General features: G+C 44.7%; 1 protein-coding gene across 1 annotated transcript in view; it reads left to right on the top strand.

Moving 5' to 3' along the window:
- MRC2 (mannose receptor C type 2) overlaps window positions 1-17,519 on the top strand; it is an 82,096-nt gene that overhangs the window by 26,061 nt on the left and 38,516 nt on the right. The window contains 2 exon segments of the mRNA XM_044296874.1: window positions 124-237; window positions 3,687-3,824. Of these exon segments, the coding sequence (XP_044152809.1) occupies window positions 124-237; window positions 3,687-3,824 (252 nt within the window).

Here is a 17,519-nt window from a genome sequence, read left to right as displayed (position 1 = left end):
TACAGCACTAATTTGTTAAAGGAAAACTCTCTTTCCTTTCATATGCCATGCTTTATAGAGAGACCTTTCTTGTCATTCATATGTCATACTTATTTCTTATTTTTCTGCAACATTTCCTCTCAGGCCTCCTGACTGGATACAGTTCCACTCTCTGGATAGGACTCAATGACATTAACGTCAATGGAGGCTGGCAGTGGTCTGATGGATCTCCATTAAAATACTTGAACTGGGAGAGTGGTGAGTAACAAATTGCTTTATCTGTGCTTTAACTTTTTTTCCATCTGTTTGCCACATTTAAGTATGTTCTAAGGATTTGTGGTAGTGGTAGTAGTATAGTGTTATAATAATTTTACATGTATGCATTATTTTATGATATTTTACAAATGATTTGCCAAAGTTTACAGTATTACACTGCAATATTTGTATAGTTATGGCTGGACGATGTAATGATATTAGAGTGGCCTATCTATCAATAAAGTTTATTGAAACAAGCATTTGTATTCTGCACAGAATTAAAAGGCTATAAATACCTTTAGGGTGAATTTTTATTATTGCATTTTATGCATTTTGGTCTAAAAGTATTTTTTTCAACTGGTCTTTATGAAAAATTTTCAGCAATTTTTGTTCTACATGGTTACGTTTTAGTCTATCTGCGGAGTATCTTGATTTCAGTTTCACACTGAACCTGTCATGTTGCTGCTCTGAGAGCTATGTGTAGCACTTATCTCTGATCTCCTGACAGCTCATAACCACTCATTTAAACCATAATGTTGTCAGTTTGTTACAAATTTAGCTATAATGAGTGTTTATGAGCAGTCCGGATTTCAGAGATAAGGGCTGTACATACAGCTATCAGAGCAGCAACATGATGGGTTCAGTGGGTTCAAGCAGGATACCCTGCAGATAGGCTGAAACTTAACCCTGTAGGACAAAAACTGCTGAAAATGTTAATGAAGACAAATTGAAAAAATGCAATCCTAAAAATGACCCACCCCAAAGGTGTTCATTCCTTTAAAGTGTACATTTTGTTTTATGTACTTTTTCATAATAAACTTCCATGTGGGTGTATATGAGGAATAATACTATTTCTGGCTATTATATCACTTCTGTCTGGCATTTTTTATCAGCTTTTCCCTCTGCAATCTGTCTGTAATTCTATTTTTTTACATCTAGTGGGTGGAGGCTGGTATCATCTCTACCCATACACTACACATAGAGAAACATGGAATCTTGCTTCATACCTTTCCGTTGCACACCCTCAGAAGCAGCAGCAGTAATGGAGGACATTATACAGCAGAACTAAGCAGTTTAGATGTTAATCCAGTAGTAAAGTTAGGCAGTAATCCATCACAAATCAAAAATCAGCAGCAGTCTCTGTGTCAGTGTCTCTGCCCGTCTCTTCCTCGGACTCCATACACCTTTATGTACTCTGACCCTTCAGTAAGCAGGCATCCCATAATCACCGAAGACAGATCTGGACAGTAAATTAAGAGCTAGTGAAGAGTAGGGGTGTCTGACAATAGGAAATGGAAGCATTTTTCTCTGGTAAGATACAGTACAGACCAAAAGTTTGGACACACCTTCTCATCCAAAGAGTTTTCTTTATTTTCATGACTATGAACACTGTAGATTCACACTGAAGGCATCAAAACTATGAATTAACACATGTGGAATTATATACCTAACCAAAAAGTGTGAAACAACTGAAAATATGTCATATTCTAGGTTCTTCAAAGTAGCCACCTTTTGCTTTGATTACTGCTTTGCACACTCTTGGCATTCTCTTGATGAGCTTCAAGGTTTTCACTTCACAGGTGTGCCCTGTCAGGTTTAATAAGTGGGATTTCTTGCCTTATAAATGGGGTTGGGACCATCAGTTGCGTTGTGGAGAAGTCAGGTGGATACACAGCTGATAGTCCTACTGAATAGCCTGTTAGAATTTGTATTATGGCTAGAAAAAAGCAGCTAATTAAAGAAAAACGAGTGGCCATCATTACTTTAAGAAATGAAGGTCAGTCAGTCCGAAAAATTGGGAAAACCTTGAAAGTGTCCCCAAGTGCAGTCACAAAAACAAGCACTACAAAGAAACTGGCTCACATGCGGACCGCCCCAGGAAAGGAAGACCAAGAGTCACCTCTGCTGCGGAGGATAAGAGACCAGTTCAATGCCACACAGAGTTCTAGTAGCAGACACATCTCTAGAACAACTGTTAAGAGACTGTGTGAATCAAGCCTTCATGGTAGAATATCTGCTAGGAAACCACTGCTAAGGACAGGCAACAAGCAGAGGAGACTTGTTTGGGCTAAAGAACACAAGGAATGGACATTAGACCAGTGGAAATCTGTGCTTTGGTCTGATGAGTCCAAATTTGAGATCTTTGGTTCCAACCACCGTGTCTTTGTGCGACGCAGAAAAGGTGAATGGATGGACTCTACATGCCTGGTTCCCACCGTGAAGCATGGAGGAGGAGGTGTGATGGTGTGGGGGTGCTTTGCTGGTGACACTATTGGGAATTTATTCAAAATTGAAGGCATACTGAACCAGCATGGCTACCGCAGCATCTTGCAGCGGCATGCTATTCCATCCGGTTTGCGTTTAGTTGGACCATCATTTATTTTTCAACAGGACAATGACCCCAAACACACCTCCAGGCTGTGTAAGGGCTATTTGACCATGAAGGAGAGTGATGGGGTTCTGCGCCAGATGACCTGGCCTCCACAGTCACCGGACCTGAACCCAATGGAGATGGTTTGGGGTGAGCTGGACCGCAGAGTGAAGGCAAAAGGGCCAACAAGTGCTAAGCATCTCTGGGAACTCCTTCAAGACTGTTGGAAGACCATTTCAGGTGACTACCTCTTGAAGCTCATCAAGAGAATGCCAAGAGTGTGCAAAGCAGTAATCAAAGCAAAAGGTGGCTACTTTGAAGAACCTAGAATATTACATATTTTCAGTTGTTTCACACTTTTTTGTTATGTATATAAGTCCACATGTGTTAATTCATAGTTTTGATGCCTTCAGTGTGAATCTACAATTTTCATAGTCATGGAAATAAAGAAAACTCTTTGAATGAGAAGGTGTGTCCAAACTTTTGGTCTGTACTGTATATTACAAAGTTTCTTATATTCGCTTGTACTATAAAAAAAAATATATGAAACTACATTTACTCATCAACGGAGAGGTGGCCAAACTTTCTATTAAAGTTTATGGATAAGTGTTATGGGTGTATCAAATGGATATGCAATGCATGTTTAATATAGGATTTTCTTTTTAAAACAACACATCAACACTGTACAGTGTCTGGTCAGTAAACAGGTTGTTTTATTACAACAACCACCTTTTTTTTTTTTTTTTTTTTTTTTACTGTAGTTGGTTCTTGATTAGCTGTTCCCAATGGATCTGGTTCCTGATTATCATGGCAATCAGCTGATATTGCCTGGGGTAAATAGACTGGGCAGTGAATATGAATTTCACCCTATCTGTAGACCTTACTTTCCAGTTATTCAGATTATGCTGCAGAGTAGACTATAGCATTATACAATTTATATATACTGAGTAACTCGTAGACTAGTAATTGAATCTTTATACAAGACTTCTATTGGTTAAGTTAATTGCAAATGCATTAAAAATACTGTATATTTATCATTGTGTCCATATCTTTTTTTGCATGTCTTCTTCCTGCATTCTAGATCAACCAAGCAATTCAGAAGAAGAAGACTGTGCAGTAATTCGTACTGAAATGTCTGGTGCCTGGCAGACCCGTAACTGCTATAATGCTCTACCCTATGTATGCAAGAAAAGCTCCAAGAACAATCCTCCGCCTGTAGGTGAGTGGTGAATGTGTTATGTGTTAGGATCTGTATTGGATGACATTCAAAGGGGTTCTAAATACATAATTTGCCCTACTTACTTGATCCTGTTCTAGTCCATATCACAATCCAGAGGTTGGACAATAAAACAATATATGTCTGCTCCATCTGTGTCTGAAAGCACTCATTTTGTCCAGGGACAGACTGGTCACAGATCCTACAAGGACATTTCCTGGTAGGCTAATGTACGGTGAAGAGGATGGGGGGGTGGCCACCAGTTGGGTACTTAAAGGTGTTGTCATCTCAGACAATGGTGGCATATCGGTGTCTGATACTGTAGGTGCAGGTCCCACCTCTCAGACCCGCACCTATCTTGTGAACGGAGTCGGCAAAATCCCAGATGGTGCACAGCAAGTGCGCGGGTGCCCTCCATTCATTTCTATGGGGCCCCTAGAATCGGCCCCATAGAAGTAAATGGGAGTGGTGGCCGAGCAAGCATGATGTGCTACCGTTAATTTCAATGGGGATTCCAAAAATAGCCAAGAGCGTCACTTGGCTATTATTGGCGGGCCAATAGGAAGGATTGGTGGTGGCCGGCCGCACCCGCTACTGCCGGACACCACTTTGCCAGCCTCGTGTTAGGCTTTGTTTTAGAGATAGATTTGGGTCCCAGAGGTGGGACCTGCACCTACAGTATCAGACAATGGGGACATATCCTGGTGATATGCCCCCCTATTGTCTGACATGGGTATACCCTTTTAACAATCAGATGTTCTCAGCTTCAATAAATTTTGGGAGCATCAGGTACTTAGGCACTTCACTGGCAGCCGCAGGTGCCCTCCTGGGTTCAAATGTATTGCAATACTCACATTTGACTACTTAAAAAAAAATTCTATTTAGTTTTTTCCCCCCCCCTCTTCCAAGAACCATAATTTTTATAGTTTTCCATTCACATAGAGTTATGGGCTTCCTTTTTTGTGGGAGAAGTTGGATTATTTTAATGACACTATTAAATTTACAATATCATGTATTGGAATGTGGGGAATCTTTTTTTTGTGAGGTTAAACTAAAGACCAAAACAACCACTTTTGGGAGTTTTACGGCATTTACCGTACTTTAAAAATGGCATGTGGCATGTTACTTTTATTCTCTGGGTATAATTACAGCGATGCAAAATCTATTTACTTTTTCCTATGCTTAACTACTTGTTGATGAGATGAAATCCTTTGAAAAATAAAGCTTTGTGTTGCTATATTCTGAAACCCATAACTAGAGTTGAGCGAACACCTGGATGTTCGGGTTCGAGAAGTTCGGCCGAACATCCCGGAAATGTTCGGGTTCGGGATCCGAACCCGATCCGAACTTCGTCCCGAACCCGAACCCCATTGAAGTCAATGGGGACCCGAACTTTTCGGCACTAAAACGGCTGTAAAACAGCCCAGGAAAGGGCTAGAGGGCTGCAAAAGGCAGCAACATGTAGGTAAATCCCCTGCAAACAAATGTGGATAGGGAAATTAATTAAAATAAAAATTAAATAAATAAAAATTAACCAAAATCAATTGGAGAGAGGTTCCATAGCAGAGAATCTGGCTTCCCGTCACCCACCACTGGAACAGTCCATTCTCAGATATTTAGGCCCCGGCACCCAGGCAGAGGAGAGAGGTCCCGTAACAGAGAATCTGTCTTCATGTCAGCAGAGAATTAGTCTGCATGTCATAGCAGAGAATGAGGCTTCACGTCAGCCACCACTGCAACAGTCCATTGGCATATATTTAGGCCTAGCACACAGGCAGAGGAGAGAGGTCCCGTAACAGAGAATCTGGCTTCATGTCAGCAGAGAATCAGTCTGCATGTCATAGCAGAGAATGAGGCTTCACGTCAGCCACCACTGCAACAGTCCATTGGCATATATTTAGGCCCAGCACACACACAGGCAGAGGAGAGAGGTCCCGTAACAGAGAATCTGGCTTCATGTCAGCAGAGAATCAGTCTGCATGTCATAGCAGAGAATGAGGCTTCACGTCAGCCACCACTGCAACAGTCCATTGGCATATATTTAGGCCCAGCACACACACAGGCAGAGGAGAGAGGTCCCGTAACAGAGAATCTGGCTTCATGTCAGCAGAGAATCAGTCTGCATGTCATAGCAGAGAATGAGGCTTCACGTCAGCCACCACTGCAACAGTCCATTGGCATATATTTAGGCCCAGCACACACACAGGCAGAGGAGAGAGGTCCCGTAACAGAGAATCTGGCTTCATGTCAGCAGAGAATCAGTCTGCATGTCATAGCAGAGAATGAGGCTTCACGTCAGCCACCACTGCAACAGTCCATTGGCATATATTTAGGCCCAGCACACACACAGGCAGAGGAGAGAGGTCCCGTAACAGAGAATCTGTCTTCATGTCAGCAGAGAATTAGTCTGCATGTCATAGCAGAGAATGAGGCTTCACGTCACCCACCACTGCAACAGTCCATTGGCATATATTTAGGCCTAGCACACAGGCAGAGCAGAGAGGTCCCGTAACAGACAATCTGGCTTCATGACAGCAGAGAATCAGTCTGCATGTCATAGCAGAGAATGAGGCTTCACGTCACCCACCACTGCAACAGTCCATTGGCATATATTTAGGCCTAGCACACAGGCAGAGCAGAGAGGTCCCGTAACAGACAATCTGGCTTCATGTCAGCAGAGAATCAGTCTGCATGTCATAGCAGAGAATGAGGCTTCACGTCACCCACCACTGCAACAGTCCATTGGCATATATTTAGGCCTAGCACACAGGCAGAGCAGAGAGGTCCCGTAACAGACAATCTGGCTTCATGACAGCAGAGAATCAGTCTGCATGTCATAGCAGAGAATGAGGCTTCACGTCACCCACCACTGCAACAGTCCATTGGCATATATTTAGGCCTAGCACACAGGCAGAGCAGAGAGGTCCCGTAACAGACAATCTGGCTTCATGTCAGCAGAGAATCAGTCTGCATGTCATAGCAGAGAATGAGGCTTCACGTCACCCACCACTGCAACAGTCCATTGGCATATATTTAGGCCTAGCACACAGGCAGAGCAGAGAGGTCCCGTAACAGACGATCTGGCTTCATGTCAGCAGAGAATCAGTCTGCATGTCATAGCAGAGAATCAGGCTTCACGTCAGCCACCACTGCAACAGTCCATTGTCATAAATTTAGGCCCAGCACCCAGGCAGAGGAGAGAGGTCCCGTAACAGACAATCTGGCTTCATGTCAGCAGAGAATTAGTCTGCATGTCATAGCAGAGAATCAGGCTTCATGTCAGCCACCACTGCAACAGTCCATTGGCATATATTTAGGCCTAGCACACAGGCAGAGGAGAGGTTCATTCAACTTTGGGTAGCATCGCAATATAATGGTAAAATGAAAATAAAAATAGGATTGAATGAGGAAGTGCCCTGGAGTCCAATAATATATGGTTATGGGGAGGTAGTTAATGTCTAATCTGGACAAGGGACGGACAGGTCCTGTGGGATCCATGCCTGGTTCATTTTTATGAACGTCAGCTTGTCCACATTGGCTGTAGACAGGCGGCTGCGTTTGTCTGTAATGACGCCCCCTGCCGTGCTGAATACACGTTCAGACAAAACGCTGGCTGCCGGGCAGGCCAGCACCTCCAAGGCATAAAAGGCTAGCTCTGGCCACGTGGACAATTTAGAGACCCAGAAGTTGAATGGGGCCGAACCATCAGTCAGTACGTGGAGGGGTGTGCACACGTACTGTTCCACCATGTTAGTGAAATGTTGCCTCCTGCTAACACGTTGCGTATCAGGTGGTGGTGCAGTTAGCTGTGGCGTGTTGACAAAAGTTTTCCACATCTCTGCCATGCTAACCCTGCCCTCAGAGGAGCTGGCCGTGACACAGCTGCCTTGGCGACCTCTTGCTCCTCCTCTGCCTTGGCCTTGGGCTTCCACTTGTTCCCCTGTGACATTTGGGAATGCTCTCAGTAGCGCGTCTACCAACGTGCGCTTGTACTCGCGCATCTTCCTATCACGCTCCAGTGCAGGAAGTAAGGTGGGCACATTGTCTTTGTAGCGTGGATCCAGCAGGGTGGCAACCCAGTAGTCCGCACAGGTTAAAATGTGGGCAACTCTGCTGTCGTTGCGCAGGCACTGCAGCATGTAGTCGCTCATGTGTGCCAGGCTGCCCAGGGGTAAGGACAAGCTGTCCTCTGTGGGAGGCGTATCGTCATCGTCCTGCCTTTCCCCCCAGCCACGCACCAGTGATGGACCCGAGCTGCGTTGGGTGCCACCCCGCTGTGACCATGCTTCATCCTCATCCTCCTCCACCTCCTCCTCATCCTCGTCCTCCTCGTCCTCCAGTAGTGGGCCCTGGCTGGCCACATTTGTACCTGGCCTCTGCTGTTGCAAAAAACCTCCCTCTGAGTCACTTCGAAGAGACTGGCCTGAAAGTGCTAAAAATGACCCCTCTTCCTCATCCTCCTCCTCCTCCTCCTGGGCCACCTCCTGTTCCATCATCGCCCTAAGTGTTTTCTCAAGGAGACATAGAAGTGGTATTGTAACGCTGATAACGGTGTCATCGCCACTGGCCATGTTGGTGGAGTACTCGAAACAGCGCAACAGGGCACACAGGTCTCGCATGGAGGCCCAGTCATTGGTGGTGAAGTGGTGCTGTTCTGTAGTGCGACTGACCCGTGCGTGCTGCAGCTGAAACTCCACTATGGCCTGCTGCTGCTCGCACAGTCTGTCCAGCATGTGCAAGGTGGAGTTCCACCTGGTGGGCACGTCGCATATGAGGCGGTGAGCGGGAAGGCCGAAGTTACGCTGTAGCGCAGACAGGCGAGCAGCGGCAGGATGTGAACGCCGGAAGCGCGAACAGACGGCCCGCACTTTATGCAGCAGCTCTGACATGTCGGGGTAGTTGTGAATGAACTTCTGCACCACCAAATTCAGCACATGCGCCAAGCAAGGGATGTGCGTCAAATTGGCTAGTCCCAGAGCTGCAACGAGATTTCGCCCATTATCACACACCACCAGGCCGGGCTTGAGGCTCACCGGCAGCAACCACTCGTCGGTCTGTTGTTCAATACCCCGCCACAACTCCTGTGCGGTGTGGGGCCTGTCCCCCAAACATATGAGTTTCAGAATGGCCTGCTGACGTTTACCCCGGGCTGTGCTGAAGTTGGTGGTGAAGGTGTGTGGCTGACTGGATGAGCAGGTGGAAGAAGAGGAGGAGGAAGCCGAGAAGGAGGAGGTGGCAACAGGAGGCAAAGAATGTTGCCCTGCGATCCTTGGCGGCGGCAGGACGTGCGCCAAACAGCTCTCCGCCTGGGGCCCAGCTGCCACTACATTTACCCAGTGTGCAGTTAGGGAGATATAGCGTCCCTGGCCGTGCTTACTGGTCCACGTATCTGTGGTTAGGTGGACCTTGCTACAGATGGCGTTGCGCAGTGCACACTTGATTTTATCGGATACTTGGTTGTGCAGGGAAGGCACGGCTCTCTTGGAGAAGTAGTGCCGGCTGGGAACAACATACTGTGGGACAGCAAGCGACATGAGCTGTTTGAAGCTGTCTGTGTCCACCAGCCTAAATGACAGCATTTCATAGGCCAGTAGTTTAGAAATGCTGGCATTCAGGGCCAGGGATCGAGGGTGGCTAGGTGGGAATTTACGCTTTCTATCAAATGTTTGTGAGATGGAGAGCTGAACGCTGGCGTGTGACATGGTTGAGACGCTTGGTGACGGAGGTGGTGGTGGTGTTGGTGGTACATCCCCTGTTTGCTGGGCGGCAGGTGCCAACGTTCCTCCAGAGGCGGAGGAAGAGGCCGAGGCGGCAGCAGCAGAATAGGCCGAGGCGGCAGCAGCAGAAGAGGTAGCAGGGGGAGCCTGAGTGACTTCCTTGGTTTTAAGGTGTTTACTCCACTGCAGTTCATGCTTTGCATGCAGGTGCCTGGTCATGCAGGTTGTGCTCAGGTTCAGAACGTTAATGCCTCGCTTCAGGCTCTGATGGCACAGCGTGCAAACCACTCGGGTCTTGTCGTCAGCACATTGTTTGAAGAAGTGCCATGCCAGGGAACTCCTTGAAGCTGCCTTTGGGGTGCTCGGTCCCAGATGGCGGCGGTCAGTAGCAGGCGGAGTCTCTTGGCGGCGGGTGTTCTGCTTTTGCCCACTGCTCCCTCTTTTGCTACGCTGTTGGCTCGGTCTCACCACTGCCTCTTCCTCCGAACTGTGAAAGTCAGTGGCACGACCTTCATTCCATGTGGGGTCTAGGACCTCATCGTCCCCTGCATCGTCTTCCACCCAGTCTTGATCCCTGACCTCCTGTTCAGTCTGCACACTGCAGAAAGACGCAGCAGTTGGCACCTGTGTTTCGTCATCATCAGAGACATGCTGAGGTGGTATTCCCATGTCCTCATCATCAGGAAACATAAGTGGTTGTGCGTCAGTGCATTCTATGTCTTTCACCGCTGGGGAAGGGCTAGGTGGATGCCCTTGGGAAACCCTGCCAGCGGAGTCTTCAAACAGCATAAGAGACTGCTGCATAACTTGAGGCTGAGACAGTTTCCCTGGTATGCATGGGGGTGATGTGACAGACTGATGGGGTTGGTTTTCAGGCGCCATCTGTGCGCTTTCTGCAGAAGACTGGGTGGGAGATAATGTGAACGTGCTGGATCCACTGTCGGCCACCCAATTGACTAATGCCTGTACCTGCTCAGGCCTTACCATCCTTAGAACGGCATTGGGCCCCACCATATATCGCTGTAAATTCTGGCGGCTACTGGGACCTGAGGTAGTTGGTACACTAGGACGTGTGGATGTGGCAGAACGGCCACGTCCTCTCCCAGCACCAGAGGGTCCACTAACACCACCACGACCATGTCCACGTCCGCGTCCCTTACTAGATGTTTTTCTCATTGTTATGGTTCACCACAACAACAAATATATTATTTGGCCCAATGTATTGTATTCAAATTCAGCGGGATATAAATTTGAGGCCTAGTATTTAGGCGCTGGGTGACCGGTATGGATTTAGTGACAGAATTAGACTTGGAAATGCACAGAAGCGTGTGTGTGAAGTTATTCTGAATGACCCAATGTGCACCTTGAATATTATATACCCTTTTTGGGATAGATTTCAAATAGCTCTGATATAGCAGGAACCACTAAATTATGAAATTGCTAAATTGGGAATTGTACTTCAACCCAGAACAAAAAATGTGCTTTGACGGGCACTAAATAACTTTCCCAGCTACAACAGTACAGCGGTAACGAGAGATTTAGAGGGATTTAAATTTGAGGCCTAGTATTTAGGCGCTGGGTGACAGGTATGGGTTTAGTGACAGAATTAGACTTGGAAATACACAGTAGCGGGTGTGTGTGAAGTTATTCTGAATGACCCAATGTGCACCTTCAATATTATATACCCTTTTTGGGATAGATTTCAAATAGCTCTGATATAGCAGGAACCACTAAATTATGAAATTGCTAAATTGGGAATTGTACTTCAACCCAGAACAAAAAATGTGCTTTGACGGACACTAAATATCTTGCCCAGCAACAACAGTACAGTGGTGGGTAACGAGAGATTTAGAGGGATTTAAATTTGAGGCCTAGTATTTAGGCGCTGGGTCACCGGTATGGATTTAGTGACAGAATTAGACTTGGAAATGCACAGAAGCGTGTGTGTGAAGTTATTCTGAATGACCCTATGTGCACCTTCAATATTATATACCCTTTTAGGGATAGATTTCAAATAGCTCTGATATAGCAGAAACCACTAAATTATGAAATTGCTAAATTGGGAATTGTACTTCAACCCAGAACAAAAAATGTGCTTTGACGGACACTAAATATCTTGCCCAGCAACAACAGTACAGCGGTGGGTAACGAGAGATTTAGAGGGATTTAAATTTGAGGCCTAGTATTTAGGCGCTGGGTCACCGGTATGGATTTAGTGACAGAATTAGACTTGGAAATGCACAGAAGCGTGTGTGTGAAGTTATTCTGAATGACCCTATGTGCACCTTCAATATTATATACCCTTTTAGGGATAGATTTCAAATAGCTCTGATATAGCAGAAACCACTAAATTATGAAATTGCTAAATTGGGAATTGTACTTCAACCCAGAACAAAAAATGTGCTTTGACGGACACTAAATATCTTGCCCAGCAACAACAGTACAGCGGTGGGTAACGAGAGATTTAGAGGGATTTAAATTTGAGGCCTAGTATTTAGGCGCTGGGTGACAGGTATGGGTTTAGTGACAGAATTAGACTTGGAAATACACAGTAGCGGGTGTGTGTGAAGTTATTCTGAATGACCCAATGTGCACCTTCAATATTATATACCCTTTTTGGGATAGATTTCAAATAGCTCTGATATAGCAGGAACCACTAAATTATGAAATTGCTAAATTGGGAATTGTACTTCAACCCAGAACAAAAAATGTGCTTTGACGGACACTAAATATCTTGCCCAGCAACAACAGTACAGCGGTGGGTAACGAGAGATTTAGAGGGATTTAAATTTGAGGCCTAGTATTTAGGCGCTGGGTCACCGGTATGGATTTAGTGACAGAATTAGACTTGGAAATGCACAGAAGCGTGTGTGTGAAGTTATTCTGAATGACCCTATGTGCACCTTCAATATTATATACCCTTTTAGGGATAGATTTCAAATAGCTCTGATATAGCAGAAACCACTAAATTATGAAATTGCTAAATTGGGAATTGTACTTCAACCCAGAACAAAAAATGTGCTTTGACGGACACTAAATATCTTGCCCAGCAACAACAGTACAGCGGTGGGTAACGAGAGATTTAGAGGGATTTAAATTTGAGGCCTAGTATTTAGGCGCTGGGTCACCGGTATGGATTTAGTGACAGAATTAGACTTGGAAATGCACAGAAGCGTGTGTGTGAAGTTATTCTGAATGACCCTATGTGCACCTTCAATATTATATACCCTTTTAGGGATAGATTTCAAATAGCTCTGATATAGCAGAAACCACTAAATTATGAAATTGCTAAATTGGGAATTGTACTTCAACCCAGAACAAAAAATGTGCTTTGACGGACACTAAATATCTTGCCCAGCAACAACAGTACAGTGGTGGGTAACGAGAGATTTAGAGGGATTTAAATTTGAGGCCTAGTATTTAGGCGCTGGGTCACCGGTATGGATTTAGTGACAGAATTAGACTTGGAAATGCACAGAAGCGTGTGTGTGAAGTTATTCTGAATGACCCTATGTGCACCTTCAATATTATATACCCTTTTAGGGATAGATTTCAAATAGCTCTGATATAGCAGAAACCACTAAATTATGAAATTGCTAAATTGGGAATTGTACTTCAACCCAGAACAAAAAATGTGCTTTGACGGACACTAAATATCTTGCCCAGCAACAACAGTACAGCGGTGGGTAACGAGAGATTTAGAGGGATTTAAATTTGAGGCCTAGTATTTAGGCGCTGGGTGACAGGTATGGGTTTAGTGACAGAATTAGACTTGGAAATACACAGTAGCGGGTGTGTGTGAAGTTATTCTGAATGACCCAATGTGCACCTTCAATATTATATACCCTTTTTGGGATAGATTTCAAATAGCTCTGATATAGCAGGAACCACTAAATTATGAAATTGCTAAATTGGGAATTGTATTTCAACCCAGAACAAGAAATGTGCTTGAACGGACACTAAATAACTCGCCCAGCTACAGCACTAGGGACAGATTTAGCTGGATATAAATTTGAGGCCTAGTATTTAGGCGCTGGGTGACCGGTATGGATTTAGTGACAGAATTAGACTGGGATATGGCCAAAAAATGAACAGACTATTGCTGGTTAAATGCACTTGGTGTGACAGCTTCACCCTGATGTAGGCTTTAGCCAAAAAACAACCACACCATTGAGGGTTAAATGCACTTGGTGACAGGCGCAGCTTGCCCCTGATTTTGTATATGGCCAAAAAATGAACAGACTATTGCTGGTTAAATGCACTTGGTGTGACAGCTTCACCCTGATGTAGGCTTTAGCCAAAAAACAACCACACCATTGAGGGTTAAATGCACTTGGTGACAGGCGCAGCTTGCCCCTGATTTTGTATATGGCCAAAAAATGAACAGACTATTGCTGGTTAAATGCACTTGGTGTGACAGCTTCACCCTGATGTAGGCTTTAGCCAAAAAACAACCACACCATTGAGGGTTAAATGCACTTGGTGACAGGCGCAGCTTGCCCCTGATTTTGTATATGGCCAAAAAATGAACAGACTATTGCTGGTTAAATGCACTTGGTGTGACAGCTTCACCCTGATGTAGGCTTTAGCCAAAAAACAACCACACCATTGAGGGTTAAATGCACTTGGTCGCAGCTTGTGCTGGCGCACCACAAGACACAAAATGGCCGCCGATCACCCCAGAAAAATGAGACTGACAAACGGTCTGTGCAGCCTAAAAACAGTGAGCAATTGAGGATCAGCAGCTCAATGATCCACAGCTGCAGATCGATCAGTTAATCAAGTCCTTTGGAGGAGTTAATCTGCCTAATCTCGCCCTACTGTCGCAGCCGCAACCTCTCCCTACGCTAATCAGAGCAGAGTGACGGGCAGCGCTATGTGACTCCAGCTTAAATAGAGGCTGGGTCACATGGTGCTCTGGCCAATCACAGCCATGCCAATAGTAGGCATGGCTGTGATGGCCTCTTGGGGCAAGTAGTATGACGCTTGTTGATTGGCTGCTTTGCAGCCTTTCAAAAAGCGCCAAGAAAGCGTCACAAAAGCGCGAAGAAAGCGACGAACACCGAACCCGAACCCGGACTTTTACGAAAATGTCCGGGTTCGGGTCCGTGTCACGGACACCCCAAAATTCGGTACGAACCCGAACTATACAGTTCGAGTTCGCTCATCCCTACCCATAACTTTTTATATTTTCATGTACAGAGCTGTGTGGCTTTATTTTATGTCGGGTGAGCTATAGATTTAATTAGTACTATTATGTTATATGTACAGGATGAGGTAATAAAAAAATTGCATTTTCTAAAAGCAACAATACCAAATATGTCTATTTTTTATTTTGTGTTTATTTTTAAATGTCAAATTTAGAAAGATTTAAAATGCTAATATTGTTGGGTATTTTTATATTTTTTAAACTTTTTTTTTTCCAGCCTTTCCCCTTAGGGTACTTGAACATGTGATTGCTTATACCAGGGGTGGGGGAGCTTTTTGCTGACAAGGGCCATTTGGATATTTGTAACATCGATCGCGGGCCATACAAAATTCTCAACTTGACTGCTAAATTTGTTCTAACATATACAGTCAGGTCCATAAATATTGGGACATCGACACAATTCTAACATTTTTGGCTCTATACACCACCACAATGGATTTGAAAATGAAACGATCAAGATGTGCTTCAACTGCAGACTGTCAGCTTTAATTTGAGGGTATTTACATCCAAATCAGGTAAGTGGTGTAAGAATTACAACAGTTTGCTTCTGTGCCTCCCACTTGTTAAGGGACCAAAAGTAATGGGACATAATAATAATCATAAATCAAACTTTCACTTTTTAATACTTGGTTGCAAATCCTTTGCAGTCAATTACAGCCTGAAGTCTGGAACGCATAGACATTAGCAGACGCTGGGTTTCATCCCTGGTGATGCTCTGCCAGGCCTCTACTGCAACTGTCTTCAGTTCCTGCTTGTTCTTGGGGCATTTTCCCTTCAGTTTTGTCTTCAGCAAGTGAAATGCATGCTCCATCGGATTCAGGTCAGGTGATTGACTTGATCATTGCATAACATTCCACTTCTTTCCCTTAAAAAACTCTTTGGTTGCTTTTGCAGTATGCTTTGGGTCATTGTCCATCTGCACTGTGAAGCGCCGTCCAATGAGTTCTGAAGCATTTGGCTGAATATGAGCAGAAAATATTGCCAAAACACTTCAGAATTCATCCTGCTGCTTTTGTCAGCGGTCACATTATCAATAAATATAAGAGAACCAGTTCCATTGGCAGCCATGCATGCCCACGCCATGACACTACCACCACCATGCTTCACTGATGAGGTGGTATGCTTAGGATCATGAGCAGTTCCTTTCCTTCTCCATACTCTTCTCTTCCCATCATTCTTGTACAAGTTGATCTTGGTCTCATCTGTCCATAGGATGTCGTTCCAGAACTGTGAAGGCTTTTTTAGATGTCGTTTGACAAACTCTAATCTGGCCTTCCTGTTCTTGAGGCTCACCAATGGTTTATATCTTGTAGTGAACCCTTTGTATTCACTCTGTTGAAGTCTTCTCTTGATTGTTGACTCCTGGAGAGTATTCTTGATCTGGCCAACTGTTGTGAAGGGTGTTTTCTTTACCAGGGAAAGACATCTTCGGTTGCTGCTGAGCTCACCAGTGCGTTCCTTCTTTTTAAGAATGTTCCAAACAGTTGTTTTGGCAACTCCTAATGTTTTTGTTACCTCTCTGATGGGTTTGTTTTGATTTTTCAGCCTAATGATGGCTTGCTTCACTGATAGTGACAGCTCTTTGGATCTCATCTTGAGAGTTGACAGCAACAGATTCCAAATGCAAATAGCACACTTGAAATGAACTCTGGACCTTTTATCTGCTCATTGTAATTGGGATAATGAGGGAATAACACACACCTGGCCATGGAACTGCTGAGAAGCCAATTGTCCCTATACTTTTGGACCCTCAACAAGTGGGAGGCACATATGCAAACTGTTGTAATTCCTACACCGTTCACATGATTTGGATGTAAATACCCTCAAATTATAGCTGACAGTCTGCAGTTAAAGCACATCTTGTTCGTTTCATTTCAAATCCATTGTGTTGGCGTATAGAGCCAAAAATGTAAGAATTTGTCCTAATATTTGTAATGTGTAGTAAGTAAGTTACATAAACTGCTGTTTAATAAATAAAAAAATCGAGCGCTGTATTTCTGGAGCACAAAATGGTGCCTGCACTATCTATATTATATATAGTACAGGCACCATTTTGACCACACATAGCAGTCTAATTTTTAAGTTCAGAATGTTATGTATTTAGTTCTTTATTTGGCATTAATGGCAGCCAAGCTAAACCCAGGGGGGTATAGAAAGAGGCTTAACGAGCTTTGACGAGCTTTGACTCTCTCTGCCACCGTCCCTGCCTCTTCCTTCACAACTGTCCCTGCCTTTGTCCCTTTCTCAGCCTCAGATCTGCACCCCCACCTCAGCCTCCTATCAGACCTACCAGCCTACATCAGCCTCAGATCAGACCCTCATCAGACCTCCCAGCCTCAGATCAGACCCCAATCAGACCCCCCAGCCTCAGATCAGACACCCAGCCTCAGATCACACCCCTCAGCCTCAGATAGGAATCCCATCAGGCCTCCCAGCCTTAGATCAGACCCAGATTAGACCCTCCCCAGCCCCTATCAGATCCCCAGCATCCAATCAGATCTCAGATTAAACGTTTAAAGCATAACTGTCATATTTTCATTCAAAATTCAATTTTCATATATGTTGTTGCTGCTGTGGTGATAATCACTAATTATTGTGTTCACATACCACTTGTTTAATAAGATTCCGTCCATAGCAACCGCTCCTCACAAGACTTCTTTTTTGACTTGACTATCTTCTCAAGATGGCCGCCGATGCCCTTACCCTAAGGCTTAGACCTCCCTCCTTAACTACCCAGAATTAATTCGGCTCATCTCGGGAACGAGCAGCCTC

Source organism: Bufo gargarizans, chromosome 6 (assembly GCF_014858855.1).
Source record: "Bufo gargarizans isolate SCDJY-AF-19 chromosome 6, ASM1485885v1, whole genome shotgun sequence".
Lineage (NCBI taxonomy): Eukaryota > Metazoa > Chordata > Amphibia > Anura > Bufonidae > Bufo > Bufo gargarizans.
Note: the sequence above shows the minus strand (reverse complement) of the source record. Positions and strands in the feature narration are given on the sequence as shown.